Source organism: Saimiri boliviensis, chromosome X, assembly GCF_048565385.1.
Source record: "Saimiri boliviensis isolate mSaiBol1 chromosome X, mSaiBol1.pri, whole genome shotgun sequence".
Taxonomy (NCBI): Eukaryota; Metazoa; Chordata; class Mammalia; order Primates; family Cebidae; genus Saimiri; species Saimiri boliviensis.
Window position 1 is genome coordinate 115,371,212 of NC_133470.1, and position 16,541 is coordinate 115,387,752.

Genomic DNA, 16,541 nt, shown 5'->3' on the forward strand with positions numbered 1-16,541 from the left:
GCTATTCCAAGTTTTTTCCCCCCCATATCAGACAGGTAATGTGTTGATGTCATAACAAGGTTTGAAGGAAGCACATCTCAAACATGAGCATAAAACCTCAATCAGCATGCTTCTAAACTTCAAAAGGATCCTAGTTTGATGTTTAAAAACCAAATCCATAATGCTGTTTACATAGACACAGAGGACGTTTAGTAAATATTTACTAGGTAAATCATATCCTTCATTTTGTTCTCCCTCCCAGATTTATCAAGATTCTTTTGAACAACGATTTTTGGAAGAAACTAACCGGCTCTATGCAGCTGAAGGCCAAAAATTAATGCAAGAAAGAGAGGTATTTAAAAATCATGACTAATAAATTCACTGTCTCTCACAATAGACCTTACTTTGTAGAATATAAACTTCCCTTTGCATTTATCTTCCCAACATTGTGATGCTCTTCTCTCACTTAGGTGCTCCTTTCTTTTCTCTCTTCTTAAAGGCCAGAATTCTGGATCATAAACTCTACCTATAATTTTACATATGATTCTACCCTGTCACATTTGACAGGGCTGCTCCCAGGATCTTTTGGACTTGACATTTTCTGAGTGATTTATGGGGAGGAAAACAATAATATAAAAAACTATCTTTGTAGGTTCCTGAATATCTTCATCACGTTAACAAACGTCTAGAAGAAGAAGCAGACAGACTTATTACTTACTTAGATCAGACCACTCAGTAAGTATTGCATGCTTAATGTAATTGTCTTAAACTGTCGTTAAATCACTTGTAGCACTTAAGGCATCCTAAAAATTAACTGTTTTCAGTTGTGATTTGAAATGTTAACAGTTGTTTTCATAATGCAAGCTTCAAGTTATTCTTTCCCTAGTTAATTAGTTTTCATCAAGGATTCAATTATTAGGGGTGTGTGTGTGTGTGTGTGTGTGTGTGTGTGTGTGTGTGTAGAATGTAATTTAGAAATAATATTAGAGATTGATGTGATCATTAAACTCTTCAGGCCAATTAAAATTCAGTGGATTCCCCTATTTCTGTGCTTTCCTAAGTATTGTCAGTCGAGGGGCTTCTGTAAATAGTATTTCTTTACCTTCCTGATAAAAGTAGCAAAACTTGGAAAAAGCCAACTACAGCAAGATCATGGAGATACTTATTTCATGATATAAACCTAATTCTAAAATAGGCATTTTAAAAAATGTTTCCCAACAATTCCTTTGTGTTTTCTTCTTTTAGGTATAAGGTATAGTAGTAACTCTTAAGCGCCAATAAATGTATACATAGGATAGGAATCTTGAAATTAGCACACAGTGAGCTATTTGATTTTTTTTTTTCCCTCAAGAGAGGCTTAACATTTTCTGGAAGTCAAACATCAATAATGCTAAACTTTTTTTTTTCCTCGCAGGAAGTCATTAATTGCTACTGTAGAAAAACAACTCCTAGGGGAACACTTAACAGCAATTCTTCAGAAAGGTAATTGGCAATTTGTAAAAGATTACTTTTTAAATGGTAGTGGCAAAATAGTAGAGAATTTTTAAAGGTGTTGCCCTTTTAAAAGTTTGATAGCATGTGGCTGGATTTCTGAGGATGGACATAATCCTTATTAATCACAGTAAACTTCCTGGAGGTGCCAATTTTCTTATCTGAAAGATACAGGAACTAGAAGAAAGGGATCCACCAATACCAATAAAGAAACAGTGGTTGATACGTGCCTGTAGTATCAGCTATTTGGGTGGCTGAGGCAGGAGGATTGCTTCAGCCCAGGAATTCAAGATCAGCCTGGGCAACATAGTGAGACTCTCTTCTGGTTAAACAAAAGAAAAGACAAAAAGTGGGAAATTCTTGACTTAATTTGTAAGCTTTCAGTAAGGAAAGGTATTCCATCTTATACTAAAGTGGTGAGTGTTTTCTGTTGTTGTTCATGGCATGTAAAACCAAGCACTTCTAATCCAAAATGATCTTAGACTATACCCTGCATTTTACTTTGAGAATGCCACAAATAGGTAAAAGGCTTACCTTTCTCTCCAACAATATTTTCTTTTGTTTATAAATGTACGTATTTAGAAATTTAATGCAGTTATACTGTTATTTCATCCTGAAAATCAAATGTTTATTAGAGTCTCATTTAAATTTGACCTATTTATGCATGGCTTTTGACATATCACAGGCCGTTTCCAATATTCTGAAATGTAGCTATGTACATAATATGGCTAATATATATATATGAGGTATTTATAATGTATATTTATGTGAACCAGTTTTTAGAAACTTGTTTATCTAATCTGTCATTCTAAATGGCACAAACCATTATACAGTTAACCATATTTATTTATTTATTTATTTATTTTTAACTTTTTAAATTAAAATGGGGGTGAGGTCTTACTATTTTGCCCAGGCTGGTCTCAACCTCCTGGGCTCAATTGATCCTCCTGCCTCGGCCTTTCAAAGTGCTGGGATTACAGGTGTGAGCCACTGTGCCTGGCCTATTTTTATTTTCGTAGTGACTAAAGTCACTGTATTTTGTTTTTACCTAGAGAGATGGTTGGGTTTAAGTCAAAGGAAATCTTACATTACAACTCACATATAGACTAGTTCAAACCAGTATCACAATAATGATTACAACTCAGATTTGAATAAAATGTCTGATAATCTTATTCACTATATTTTAATGCCAAAATGTTTTAAAATACAGGTTTAAATAATCTCCTTGATGAAAACCGAATTCAAGATTTGTCCCTCCTGTATCAGCTCTTCAGTAGAGTTCGAGGTGGAGTTCAGGTTCTATTGCAGCAGTGGATTGAATACATCAAGGTATTAACAATTTACCTGTGATTTTTCTCTCTTATGGCTTATCTACACATTAAGAACGCATATTGGCAAGCATTTCTTGTTTGATCCAATTTTTTTTCCTCTTTTTTTTTTTTTTTTTTTTTTGAGACCGAGAGTTTCATTCTTGTCACCCAGGCTCAAGTGCAGTGGCACAATCTTGGCACACTACAACCTCCGCCTCCCGTGTTCAAGCAATTCTCTTGCCTCGGCCTCCCAAGTAGCTGGAATTACAGGCATACATCACCATGCCTGGCTAGTTTTGTATTTTTAGTAGAGACAGGGTTTCACTATGTCGCTCAGGCTGGTCTAGAACTCCTGACCTAAGTGATCCACCCACCTCGGCCTCCCAAAGTGCTGGGATTACAGGCATGAGCCACCGCACCTGGCCTTGATCCAGTTTTTTTAAGGGAATTTTAAATTTGTTTTGAAAAGTAATAGGACTTTTAAGAACAGTTAACCTGAGAATGGTAGCTGTGTGGCATATCAGCTATAAAACCTGATTGATGTTTGACATGATTTCTATCTCTAGCACTTAAAGCAGTGAGTGTAGAAAAGAAAGAAGACTTTGAACCCCAAATTTCTTTTCTTTCTTCAATCTTACACTAAAGCCAGATTGCCATTTTAAGGAAATTGAAAGCTGACTTCTTTAAAAATAAGGAAAAGATCCCAGAGGCTTTTAATAATACCCTGTTACGATATCATATGCCCTGTGATCATTCCTTATTATTTTTGTGATTATAGGCGAGTGGTTATCAGTCTGGATATTTTAGTACTTTATATTTTTTTTCCTCATTTCACAAACAGCTTTATTTTGCCAGGTGGCGTGGTGCATGCCTGTAACCCCAGCTACTTGGGAGGCTGAGGCAGGAGGATCCTTTGAGCCCAGGAGTTTGAGACTAGTCTGGGCAACATAGCAAGATTCCATCTTAAAAATAGCTTTATTTTACTTTTTTTAAATCTTTAAATATATGTGCCACTTAAAATATGATTTGGGGATTGTTTTCATTGTAGATATCATTTACAATTTCATTGTAGACAATTCAGTAAAAAGTGGGAATTTTTTGTTTTAGGCATTTGGCAGCACTATTGTAATTAATCCTGAAAAAGATAAAACCATGGTTCAAGAATTGCTGGATTTTAAAGATAAGGTTGACCATATAATTGATATCTGCTTTCTGAAGAATGAGAAATTTATCAATGCCATGAAAGAAGCATTCGAAACATTTATTAACAAAAGACCAAATAAACCGGCTGAACTTATAGGTATGTTTTCCAGTCCTTTTTCCAGTTGTTTAATGATGTTCTTTCAGTCAAAATCTTAATCAGTCTGAAATTTTTACAAGGTTGTAGTATTACTAATTCCTCATTTGTTTGAGGTTGCTTAGCCGGTATATTAAGTTTGAAAAGTGTTTCTAAAAATGTAGATGTAAATACTGAATGAAAGTCTACATGTCAAACATAATGTGCTTCTTTGTAAGACAGTATGCTGGGCCCTATTTACCTTTATTGATAATAAGCTTACCTGTTTTCCAAGCCTAAAGTGATTTAGAAATGCAGCAGGGTATTATTTCAAACTGTTAAGAAGGGGCGGCATGAAATTACAGTTGTCAGTGAAAAAGGAAAAAGTCCAGGGCAAAAATAAACCTAATAACCTGGGTCCATTTAATGTAAAGATGTCATATATACTACAGTGCTTCTCAAGTTTTTCCACCCAGGTACCCTTAGTGTCAGAGGAGGAGGTAACCTGAGAAGGTCTAAGGTCCTCTGCCAAAAGGATGAAATTTTGTTGCAGCCTATCTATTATTTATCCTTAACATGTAGCAAATTTTACCTTCTACTCTGTGATGTGTCTGGTTTATTTTAATAGAAAAGTAATGTTTAAGATTGCTTATTATCCCTGTAAAATAGACACTCCAGAAGATGTCCCATGTCTTTCAGTGGCTTTGATTATGCCTTCATAGGGCTACATGAGGCCTCCCCCACAGGAAATCCATAAACATCAGAATAGTAGAAAGTACATTTGATCTGGAGTCAGCACACTTGGGTTTGTGTTCAGGCCCTGATATTAACTGTATGGCATTGAACAAGTCATTTGATCTCCCTGACTTTGGAGACTTTAAAAAGTGCATATAGCCGGGCGCGGTGGCTCAAGCCTGTAATCCCAGCACTTTGGGAGGCCGAGGCGGGTGGATCACGAGGTCGAGAGATCGAGACCATCCTGGTCAACATGGTGAAACCCCGTCTCTACTAAAGGTGCAAAAAATTACCTGGGCATGGTGGCGTGTGCCTGTAATCCCAGCTACTTAGGAGGCTGAGGCAGGAGAATTGCCTGAGCCCAGGAGGCGGAGGTTGCGGTGAGCCGAGATCGCGCCATTGCACTCCAGCCTGGGTAACAAGAGCGAAACTCCGTCTCAAAAAAAAAAAAAAAAAAAAAAAGTGCATATAAATTTCTGAAGTATTGAAAAACTCAGTGTATCATACTCTTCTTTGGGTATAGTGCCCAGTATTTCATGTATTCCCCTGGTTATTAAACAACAAACTTCTTCCCCATTTTAGCTAAGTATGTAGATTCAAAGCTTCGTGCAGGCAACAAAGAAGCTACAGATGAAGAACTTGAGAAAATGTTGGATAAAATTATGATCATATTTAGATTTATCTATGGTAAGTATTTACTAATGTTTTAATATTTTTCTTTTAAAATAGCACTCAACAGAGAAGCTAGCAAGTATATGCAACCTGGAGGGAATATTTATTTGGGAATTACAGATTTAAAATTGTTTTTAATTCATTGGGGGGGGGGACTTGAGGAATGTTACCTAATCATCCTATGCTTTGACTCTTCTAGTATGAAGTACCTTAGTTTTTGCTACGTGGTTTAATCTCTCCAATATTTGCACCAAAGCTACCAGTCCACAAAAGGTTTTCTGAAGAAAAGTTAATGCAGTAAAGACAGTTAAATGAAAAAAGTTTCACAATAAAAACTTTGAAATGTCTGGCACAAAAATGAATCTCTACTGTTGCTTGCATTTAACAAACTTAGATAAAATGTGTAAACTAAAATAACTTGGAATAATGGTGTGATTTATTAAAGTACTTTGAAGCAGTTTTGTCAGAACTTTTTATTGGAATATTATAAATTTTGCATGTTTTTTACATAGGCAAGGATGTTTTTGAGGCCTTCTATAAGAAAGATTTAGCCAAGCGCCTGTTGGTTGGGAAGAGTGCATCTGTAGATGCTGAAAAATCAATGCTGTCCAAACTTAAACATGGTAGGTTTCTCATTCTTCCCATTCCTTTTCTTTGATTTTTGAAGGAGAATGTTATCTTTTTACTCTTTCAATCAGTTTCCTCTTCTGTCAATCATATCTATGTATATATGATGGAAACATAAATTGAGCAAGCTCCTGAGGTTTCCAACTTACTGTATATATATCCAGAGCTGTTGCGTTTTTGAAGACAAAACCTTGTTCTTGGTTTTATTATTTGTATAAAAATTTCCCATTTATTTTATATCTAAATAGTAGATAAGGTTACTACAGGATTAAAGAGTTTGACTCTGAATTAATGGGGCATACACTTTGGGGTAAGGATTTCTTTTTATTCTTATGAATAGTTACAGATCATACTTCATACTAAAATAAGTTTTGTATTTCACGTTTCCCATTTTAAACCTCTTTTGTTTTTACTACTTTAAAATATTATACATGTACAAACACCTTTAATAGAATGTGGAGCTGCTTTCACCAGCAAACTTGAAGGAATGTTTAAAGACATGGAACTTTCTAAAGACATCATGATTCAGTTCAAACAGGTAAAAGTGAGTTAAACTCTTACTTAATTCCTCAAACTTCGTTATATTTAGTTATCTGCTCGCTGTGATTTCTACAGAAGAGGATAAATAGAAACATGTTTGTTGTAATTACTTCATGGCAACTGAGGTGATATTCACAGAAAAGAAATCATCGATGAAATACAAGTATATTTGACCTACTTTAGGATTTATTTTTAACAAACACCCAGAATAACACAAAAATAAAAATAAAATGAGTTGAACTGAGGTCAGTATAAGAAGAGCTATAGGTAGATAGTGGGAACAGGGCTTTCCCCAGCATCTTACCCTTTGGTGATTTGCATGTTCAGAGCTTGCAATGGGGAGAGAAGTGATAATGTAGCTGTATAAATCTTTGGGGACATTGGGAATAGAAAGCTAGATCCACAGTTTTGAAGATGTAGGTAAAGTAGTTTTGAAATATTGAAGAACATAGGTGATAGTGATGGCAATTAAATTTTCCTCTTTTGGGGTTTTAATAGGGACTTCTGTACCCCACAATGTTGCTAAGTTGGGAAGTGGAAGTGAAAGAATTAAGAAAAAAATCAGGGCCAGTAAGATCATAGATCCTATAGTAGCTACAGAATAGGGCTTATCTGCTTTGCCCTTTTCCCCTCTTCTTCCTTCCCTACTCCAGGTCTCTCCCTGCAGACAGGCAGTGGAGCAAGCGAAAAACTGGAGACTTGGGCTGGCTGGTGGGGTGAAGAACAGGGGTTGCTGCAAGGTGTTTAAGCCACATAGGGGTATTTAAAGGTGGGGACTGCAGGTGTTATTGGGGGAAAATAATGGACAAGAGATCCTATAACAGCCCAGCTTTATGTGAAAAATTATTTAAGTTGATAATGCCTATAATGAGGTCATGTGATCTTTGTATGTCTTTGTATCAATGTTAACCTCTATACTTGCCTAGTGCATTTTGTGTAGGCTTCATTTAAAGTCCTCTTAATAGTTGCCTTTTATTTTAAGGATGGCCAGTATTTGCATGTAATTTCATAACAGGGAACTTCTTAACTAGGTTATTATGCTAGGAAATGTACACAGTTTTAAGATCTCAGTGTGTGTGTTGATCTTCTTTTAGTATATGCAGAATCAGAATGTTCCGGGAAATATTGAGTTAACTGTGAATATCCTGACAATGGGCTATTGGCCAACATATGTGCCTATGGAAGTTCATTTACCACCAGAGGTAAGAGTTACTGTTCAGAACCTGAGTTACAGGCATAGAAGTCATAGCACTTCCATTTTGCTTGTCATTTAAAAGTAGATATTTAGAAAAAATTAGAGACCCAGGGTCTCGTATTGCTCAGGCTGGTCTTGAACTCCTGGGCTCAAGTTATCTCCCCTGCCTAGACCTTTTAAAGTGTTGGGATTACAGGTGTGAGCCACCAGGCCTGGCATAGATACTTTTAAAAGTGTATGTCAGTAAACACATCAACACCAAATACCAACTGCTTTAATACTTTACTTTTGTACTTCTAAGTCCAGTTAAGCACATAGCTGATAATGCCAAATTTCTGGATGCAGGGTCAGTTTCCCTGGCTCTTCTTCCATCTTTCCAGATTATATCCCTCATTCTACCTAGCTATTAAGAATTCTTGTGCATATTTCACCCGTGGGTGGGATTGCTTAATGATGGGTGCTTGATTAAATCTGTCCTGACTCCTAGGAAATTGTCTAGCCCAGTACTGAAGCCCATGAAAGGGATTAAAGCTAGACAGATAGATACTGAGAATCCTCCATGGAGATGATTATGAAAGCCAGGGAGTACATCTCTCTCAAAGAGGAAGAAAAAATGGCAGAGGCAGAATTTTAAAAAAGGCTCACATTTGGCAGATGGTAGAAAGAGGAACCTGTGAAGGAAACCAATGCAGAAGCAACAGTCAGATAAAGGAACCAGCATAGTGCAGAGGCACAAAATCTGCTGCAGGTGAATGTTTCAAAAGGGGATGATTAAACGGTACAGAGAGCAAAGGGTATAAATCCTAATAAATCCCATTTGATTTGGTGGTTGGGAGATCATTATTTTTCATTGAAGTAATTGGTGGAACTACTGGATATAGTCTTAAAAATTTCCAGAAATATGTCACATGATGTAAGTATAAAAAGTGGTAAATGTGGTATTGGATACAGAGCTTAAATAAAGCCTTATTTTATTTATTTTATTTAGATGGTAAAACTTCAGGAGATTTTCAAGACATTTTACCTAGGCAAACATAGTGGCAGGAAACTTCAGTGGCAGTCAACCCTAGGACACTGTGTGCTAAAAGCAGAATTTAAAGAGGTAAGTAGATGTTGCCAAAACTTTTCGTTTTCAGCTTTATCTTTAATATTTAGGTCATCCTTCTTACCTGAAGGTTTAAGCTATTGTTTTATAAATGTATCCTAGATATCTGTATGACAACAGTGACACCTTGTCACAGCTTTTATGTATTTTTAAGTAGTTTTAGGTGTGTGGTATTTCCACAATTGATTTGGCCCTTCTGCAAAACAAAATGCATTGAACTTCCCCCTACCCTTTATTCACCTGTGGATGAAAACTTCACACTGCCATTTCCTATTTTGATTTATTTGTTTATTTTTAGAGACAGGGTCCTACTGTGTCACCCAGGCAGGAGTATGGTGGCACAATCATAGTTCACTGTAACCTCAAACTCGTGGGCTCCAACTATCCTCCTGCTTCCTAAAGTGCTGGGAGTACAGGCATGAGTGATTACACCGGGCCTAACACTGCCACTGCTTGACAGAAATCTTGTTGCTGGGAGCTATGAATAGAGTGGGAGTTAAGGCGAACAATGCGCATATCTAATCTCAAAAAACTTCAGCTTTTCATGACTAATCTGAGTCAAACAAATCAAAACTACATTTGAAATAGTGATTTCTTACTGCTTGTGATGAATATCTAGAATGACACATAAGGCTGATTAATTTTCATTACTTTATTCTGTTTTAATTATAAGGCTTTAAAAAGGCCTGTTAAAAAGTTAGCTAATCCTTCCCCCTATTTTAGGTAGGGTCACACCTAGAACCCCACACTGAAATACTGTTATTACCACCTCAACTGGCTTTACTGGATAAGGCTAATCATGTTTCTGAATCCACTAATTCAAAAATGCTTTTCCTATAAGAGATGATTTGATTAATTTTTCATGTGTTTTTTAAAAAGTGATGGCTAAATACCTTTATTTCTCCAACAGGGTAAAAAAGAACTCCAGGTCTCTCTTTTTCAAACACTGGTGCTGCTAATGTTTAATGAGGGAGAGGAGTTCAGTTTAGAAGAGATCAAGCAGGCAACTGGAATAGGTTTGTGTTGAATCAGTTGATTAGCAAACATTTAAGTGTTCACTATGTGCACACCACTATGTTAAGAGGCCTGGGAGATACATTTATAGGAGTAATCCCTTGCAACGTAACTCTTTTGAGGGCTTTTTTTTTTTTTTTTTTTTTTTTTTTTTTTTGAGATAGAGTCCCACTCTGTCACCCAGGTTGGAGTCCACTGGTATAATCATGGCTCGGGCTCAAGGGATTCTCCTGCTTTAGCCTCCCAAGCAGCTGGGACTACAAGTGTGTGCCGCCATGCCTGGCTAATTTTTAAAATTGTTTTGTAGAGACAGGGTTTCACCATTTTGCTCAGCCTGGTTCTCGAGCTTCTGGGCTCAAAGGATCTTCCTGCATCAGCTTCCCTAAGTACTGCAATTACAGGCATGAGCCCCTGCACCCAGCCAGAACTCCCCCCCCCACCAACCCAGATGGAATCTTGCTCTGTCACCCAGGCTGGAGTGCAGTGGTGTCATCTTGGCTTACTGCAACCTCCACCTCCTGGGTTCAAGCAATTCTTCTGCCTCAGCCTCCCTAGTAGCTGGGATTACAGGTCCTCACCACCATGCCCAGCTAATTTTTTTTATATATTTAGTAGGGACGGGGTTTTGCCATGTTGACCAGGCTGGTCTTGAACTCCTGACCTCAGGTAATCCACCCACCTCGGCCTCCCAAAGTGCTGGAATTACAGGCGTGAGCCACCGTGCCTGGCCCAAAACTCTTAATATAACCATAGGGAAAGGGGGAAATGACACTAGAAATATGTCAAAACCAATAGGTACTGGCTTGTAATGCTGACTACAAGTGTGTTAAGAGTTCGACAAAGCAAGAGATCTCTGTGGATTGGCACAATTGGGAAAGCTGTCATGAAGAAAGTGGGATTTGAGCTGGGCCTTCAAGTTTTGGTCAGGGAGAAGGCATATACAGCAAGGGGAAATAAATTTTGAGACAAGATTTGGAGGTAGGAATGGGCACAGTATAGGCTCATGAAGAGCTTAATTGTGGCATAGAATCATAAGAATCATGAAGAGTTTAATTGTAACAGAGAGTAGTGAGTTACAAAATTAAGTAAGATGAGTAGGTACTGATTGTGGAGAACCTGATAAATCTAGCAAATGAAACTTACATTGTAGTGTCTCAACTGTGTGGCATGGTGGAAGTAACTATTTGGACAACTTACTGAAATCAATGTATAGGACAGCTGGAAAAATGAAGGGATTCCAGTTTAGATGCTATTGGGATAATTGAGGCATAAAGTGGAAAGGACTTAGACTAGAATGAGGCCATGAGAATGGAGAAAACATGTCTCTGTGGAAGCAGTGGCTAGCTATTATGTTGAGGATGAAGAAGAAGGAAAAGTTAAAAGATGATTTCAGGGTTTCCCAACTAAGAAGGTTAGTAGTATCGCCACTGACAATTGGAAAGAGGACACAGTTTTATGGGGAACATGATGAATCGAAATTTGGATATAACTACAGTTGGTAGTAAAACAGAGAGGTGGAATTGCCCCTTAAGCGTGCGGGCAATTTAAGAGAGAAGTGAAATGTCATTTTGGAAGATTTGGTAGTTGCCCACATGGTATGATAATCGACACCTTTAGAAGAGGACTAGGGGCCAGGCAGGGTGGCTCACGCCTGTAATCCCAGCACTTTGGGAGGCCAAGGTAGGTGGATCACTTGAGCTCAGGAGTTCGAGACCAGCCTGGGCAACGTGGTGAAACTCCATCTCTATTTTTTTTTTTTTTTTTTAAAGAAGAGGACTAGGAAAAAAGCGATTGGATAGAACGAAGAAAAGTTGATGACAACCTTGGGGAAAAAAATGAAACAGTTTTAATAGGAGGATGGAGTGGAAGCTTGATTGAGATAGAATGTAGTAGTTGTTCATGCTAGTAACAAATAACTATACCTCTGTTTCTTCTTCAGAGGATGGAGAGTTAAGGAGAACACTGCAGTCTTTAGCCTGTGGCAAAGCTAGAGTTCTGGCGAAAAATCCAAAGGGCAAAGATATCGAAGATGGTGACAAGTTCATTTGTAATGATGATTTCAAACACAAACTTTTCAGGATAAAGATTAATCAAATCCAGATGAAAGAAACGGTATTTCTTTCACTTTCTCCTAGTCCTACCACACTGGAATTATACATGTTAATCGAAATATATAAAGATTTTATACCTGTAATACTACCAATACCATTAACATTTTCTGTGCCTATGTTGAGCTAAATATATTTCTGCATTTAATTTTGGGTTTTTGGGGGAGTGGTGGTACAGGATTGGGTTGATATTCAACATGGTTTATATCCTACCGTGTTTATTTAATATTCAATCTTTAGAATTTTTCCATGACATTAAATAGTTTCAAAAAATGGCAAATGGCTGTGTAATACTTTTACATGGCTCTTATAATTTATTCAACTACTGTTGATTTTGGGGCAATTAAATTCATTACTTTTTAGTATTATAAATAAAATTGCAAGAAACCTGTTTGAACTTAAATCTTAATCTCTTTGATAGATGATAAATTTGAGGAAGTAGATTTTTTTGGGTTAAGGGTGTGAACATTTTAGGAGTCTTAGTATTTAATGTCATATCGTGTTCCAGAATGGCTGGACCAGTTTATGCTCTGTCCAGCAGCATATGAGAAACTGTTTTACTATATCCACCAGCGCTAAAGATTATATTTTCTTTTTCCAACTTGCTTGGTGAAAAATCTGAATTCTTTATTCACTATTTCTTTGATTAACAGTGAAGGTGGGCCAGGCGCGGTGGTTCACACCTGTAATCCCAGCCCCTTGGGAAGCCGAGGCAGTCAGTTCACCCGAGGTCAGGAGTTTGAGACCAGCCTGCCCAACATGGCAAAACCCCGTCTCTACTAAAAATAGGAAAATTAGTTGGGCATGGTGGTGCGTGCCTGTAATCCCAGCTACTGGGGAGGCTAAGGCATGAGAATCACTTGAACCTGGGGTATGGAGGTTGCAGTGAGCTGAGATCACACCACTGCACTGCAGCCTGGGTGACAGAGTGAGACTCTGTCTAAATAAAATTAAAAAAAAAAAAAAAAAAAAAAACATGAAGGTGAATATTTCACTTGTTTTTGCCATTTGAATTTGTAAGATACTTCTATTAATGAAACTAGCTATAGCATTCTGCAACTGATGGTTTTAGTTCCAGTAAGGTTTAATGCAATATTTGAAAAAACGTTTTCTTTTTTCTTTTTTTTTTTTTTTTGAGACGGAGTTTTGCTCTTGTTACCCAGGCTGGAGTGCAATGGCGCGATCTTGGCTCACCGCAACCTCCGCCTCCTGGGTTCAGGCAATTCTCCTGCCTCAGCCTCCTGAGTAGCTGGGATTACAGGCACACGCCACCATGCCCAGCTGATTATTTGTATTTTTAGTAGAGACGGGGTTTCACCATGTCGACCAGGATGGTCTTGAACTCTCGACCTCGTGATCCACCTGCCTCGGCCTCCCAAAGTGCTGGGATTACAGGCTTGAGCCACCGTGCCCGGCGAAACGTTTTATTTTTTCTTTTGAGATGGAGTGTCACTCTGTCACCCAGGCTGGAGTGCAGTGGCACGATCTTGGCTCAGTGCAGCCTCTGCCTCCCAGGTTCAAGCGATTCTCCTGCCTCAGCCTCCCAAGCAGCTGGGACTACAGGCATGTGCCACCATGCCTGACTAATTTTTGTATTTTTAGTAGAGATGGGGTTTCACCATATTGGCCAGGCTGGTCTCAAACTCCTGACCTCATGATCCACCCGCCTCGGCCTCCCAGGGTGCTGAGATTACAGGTGTGAGCCATCATGCCTGGCCGAAAAAAAAGTTTTAATGTAGGACAGCAACCAGTATCTTCAGACAAGTTCCTGTCTTTTCCACATACACATCAAAGACAGGATATTTCCTTAAAGGATTACCATGTCCTTTTAGAACATTTATGCCGTACCAGGGAGAAACTGTTGCAAAAAGCCCAAACGGGTTTTTTGGTTTAGTTGCTAAAGAAGAATATTTTTACTTTAGCATCAAGATTGGTAAACCAACTCCTAAATGCCTACATTTCTGTAAGTCTTAAAGGATTGTAAGCATGAATGGCATGCATGTCTGATTTATATATTAGAAAATAAAAATTAATTTTCAAAGAGTTTGACTCTTAACTCGTTTGCTTAGCCAGTTAGTATGATGTCTTGGTCAGAGGTCAAATAGAGTTAGTCACTTTATAAACGAGCTACTGTCCTAGAGAAATCTGGTTAACAACCCATTGAAACTGATACCCACTTCTAGAAGGTATCAAAGACAGAGTAAAAAAAGAAAATGGTAAATTCTGCATCAGCTATCTCTACTTCTAGAAAAGCAATTCAAAGATGATGCTTTTCTATTAACTAGTATTAGCATTACTTCATTGGTGTAGGGCAATATAATCAGAACAGAAAAAAGTTATGTTTGTAGGGTTTTTTTCTCTGTCAGTGTCTATATTTATGAGACCGCATTTAGATAACTCAGTACCTTTAAAGCAATAACAATGTCATGTCCCTAAAATGCATAATTTATATGGTCACGTTTTGCTGCTGGTATAATTCTTAGGTTTAAAACTTTTTTGTTAGGTTGAAGAACAAGCAAGTACTACAGAAAGAGTATTTCAAGACAGACAGTATCAAATTGATGCTGCAATTGTTCGAATTATGAAGATGAGAAAGACACTTAGCCACAATCTCCTTGTTTCAGAAGTATACAACCAGTTGAAATTTCCAGTTAAGGTAGGTACTTCCATGTTTTCCTATTGAACACATTATAAATAAAAGCACATTAGATTTTCAGACACAAATGTTGCAAACAGAGATTAAAGTATCATGACCATTTAGAGAGAAAAGTTTTAATTTCCCACGTTGATGCATATGATTTCCAAAAAAAATTTTCTTAGCATATGTGGGCAGCAGTGACAAAAGGGGGAAATAGCTTATAAAAGCTTGGATATCTGAAAGTATAGCTGCTAAATGAGTCTTTGAAATTTACAAGTTTATTCACTGTATTTCTTTTGAACTTCTTGGTTTATTTACTTCTTTTCCTCTTGAAATACTGTCGTATTCACAGATTTGGTTATTGTAGATTTAGTTAAATTTTCTGTTTAGATAGCTTACATAAGAAATTATCTATTAAAAACCATACAGATAACTAGTCATCATTAAGCATCTTTTTGAAAAGTGTAGTGGTAGTTCTAGTAAAGTGAAATTTGTTATTAAATGGAAATGTTCCAATATGAATGCCCAATAATAAAGTCACTTAATGTGATGTTGTACTGGCCTATTTTCCAAGTTTTAGGAGGTAGCTAACCAAACCCTTGGATGATAAACATTGGTAGAGTTTTGATATATCTGCTAGCTATTAGGGTTCTTACCAGCGTTGGACTTCCATAGATCTCTTAACCTTGCTGATCTTGTTTCCTCTTTTGTAAAATGGAGATAATAGTAGTACTTACCTTGTAGGGTTATTGTGAGGTTTAAATGAGATCATGAATGTAAAAATCTTAGCACTAGACCTGGTATATAATAAGCACTCAGTAGCTCTTAGTTCTAATAAGGTAAGCGTTTTCTTTTCTCCAAACCTAATATTGCCTCCTCATTACCACACTTTCACCCTCATTCTCTGCCTAACAATCATTTCACCTCAAGCCAGAGAGATCACTGATGCTAGGGAAATTAGGGGATCGCTGTAGTTAATATTAATATTGTGCTGATATTCTAGGTCTTTTGCCATAAAGAGAAAGTCATTTGATTTCCAAACCTTGGGATTAGTGGATAAAATTTTCACTGCTGCATCAGACTGCCTTCCCTCTTTTCCCTTCTTGAACAAGTGGTCATTTTACTTATCCTGAAAAACCTTCTATTAGCAAACAAGATTATATTATATTTATAGGCTAGATACATAAGACATATAGTGGTTGTCATCCAAGAGCTTAGAATGCAATCATGAAGATAAAGCTACAAGCTTTCTTAATTACTTTTAAATCTCAAAATACGGAAATCCAAGTCACTTAGATGCATTAAACCAAAAATATGAAGACTATGAGATGCTTCATTTATCAAGCCATTTCATGTAGTATTCTTTTTTTTTTTTTTTTTAATGGAGTCTCACTCTGTCACCCAGGCTAGAGTTCAATGGCGCGATCTTGGCTCACTGCAACCTCCGCCTTCCAGGTTCAAGCAGTTCTTCTGCCTCAGCCTCCCGAGTAGCTGGGATTACAGGTGTGCGCTACCAGGCCTGGCTTATTTTTGTATTTTTAGTAGAGACAGGGTTTCACCATATTGACCAGGCTGGTCTCGAACTCCTGACCTCGTGATCCACCTTCCTTGGCCTCCCAGAGTGCTGGGATTACAGAGAGCCACTGTGCTCAGCCAATATTCTTTTAAATAGTGATTTTGGTGGTGGTGGTTGTTGTTGTTGTTTTGAGATGGAGTCTTGCTCTGTTGCTTAGCCTGGATTGCAGTGGCACAATCTCGGCTCACTACAACCTCCACCTCCTAGGTTCAAGCGATTCTCCTGCCTCAGCCTCCCTAGTAGCTGAGACTACAAGTGCACACCACTGCACCTAG

At 37.7% G+C, this 16,541-nt stretch overlaps 1 protein-coding gene and 1 non-coding gene across 5 annotated transcripts in view; one reads left to right on the forward strand and one right to left on the reverse strand.

Annotated features, from left to right (window-relative positions):
• The window catches only part of CUL4B (cullin 4B), a 38,837-nt gene that overhangs the window by 17,056 nt on the left and 5,240 nt on the right, over positions 1-16,541 (forward strand). For 2 of the 4 annotated variants that reach the window (XM_010341707.3, XM_074392138.1), the window contains 13 exons: positions 242-331; positions 632-714; positions 1,394-1,461; positions 2,681-2,799; positions 3,888-4,080; positions 5,374-5,478; positions 5,976-6,086; positions 6,543-6,628; positions 7,725-7,832; positions 8,814-8,927; positions 9,841-9,946; positions 11,884-12,056; positions 14,556-14,708. In XM_010341707.3, the coding sequence (XP_010340009.2) occupies positions 242-331; positions 632-714; positions 1,394-1,461; positions 2,681-2,799; positions 3,888-4,080; positions 5,374-5,478; positions 5,976-6,086; positions 6,543-6,628; positions 7,725-7,832; positions 8,814-8,927; positions 9,841-9,946; positions 11,884-12,056; positions 14,556-14,708 (1,509 nt within the window). Of the gene's footprint in view, positions 1-241; positions 332-631; positions 715-1,393; positions 1,462-2,680; positions 2,800-3,887; positions 4,081-5,373; positions 5,479-5,975; positions 6,087-6,542; positions 6,635-7,724; positions 7,833-8,813; positions 8,928-9,840; positions 9,947-11,883; positions 12,057-14,555; positions 14,709-16,541 lie in introns of all 4 variants that reach the window. The other 2 variants (XM_010341706.2, XM_010341708.2) reach the window with 1 other exon arrangement.
• LOC120361964 (small nucleolar RNA U13) lies at positions 26-129 on the reverse strand. The gene has a single exon (XR_005577987.1). It is a non-coding gene; the product is annotated as a small nucleolar RNA U13 (small nucleolar RNA).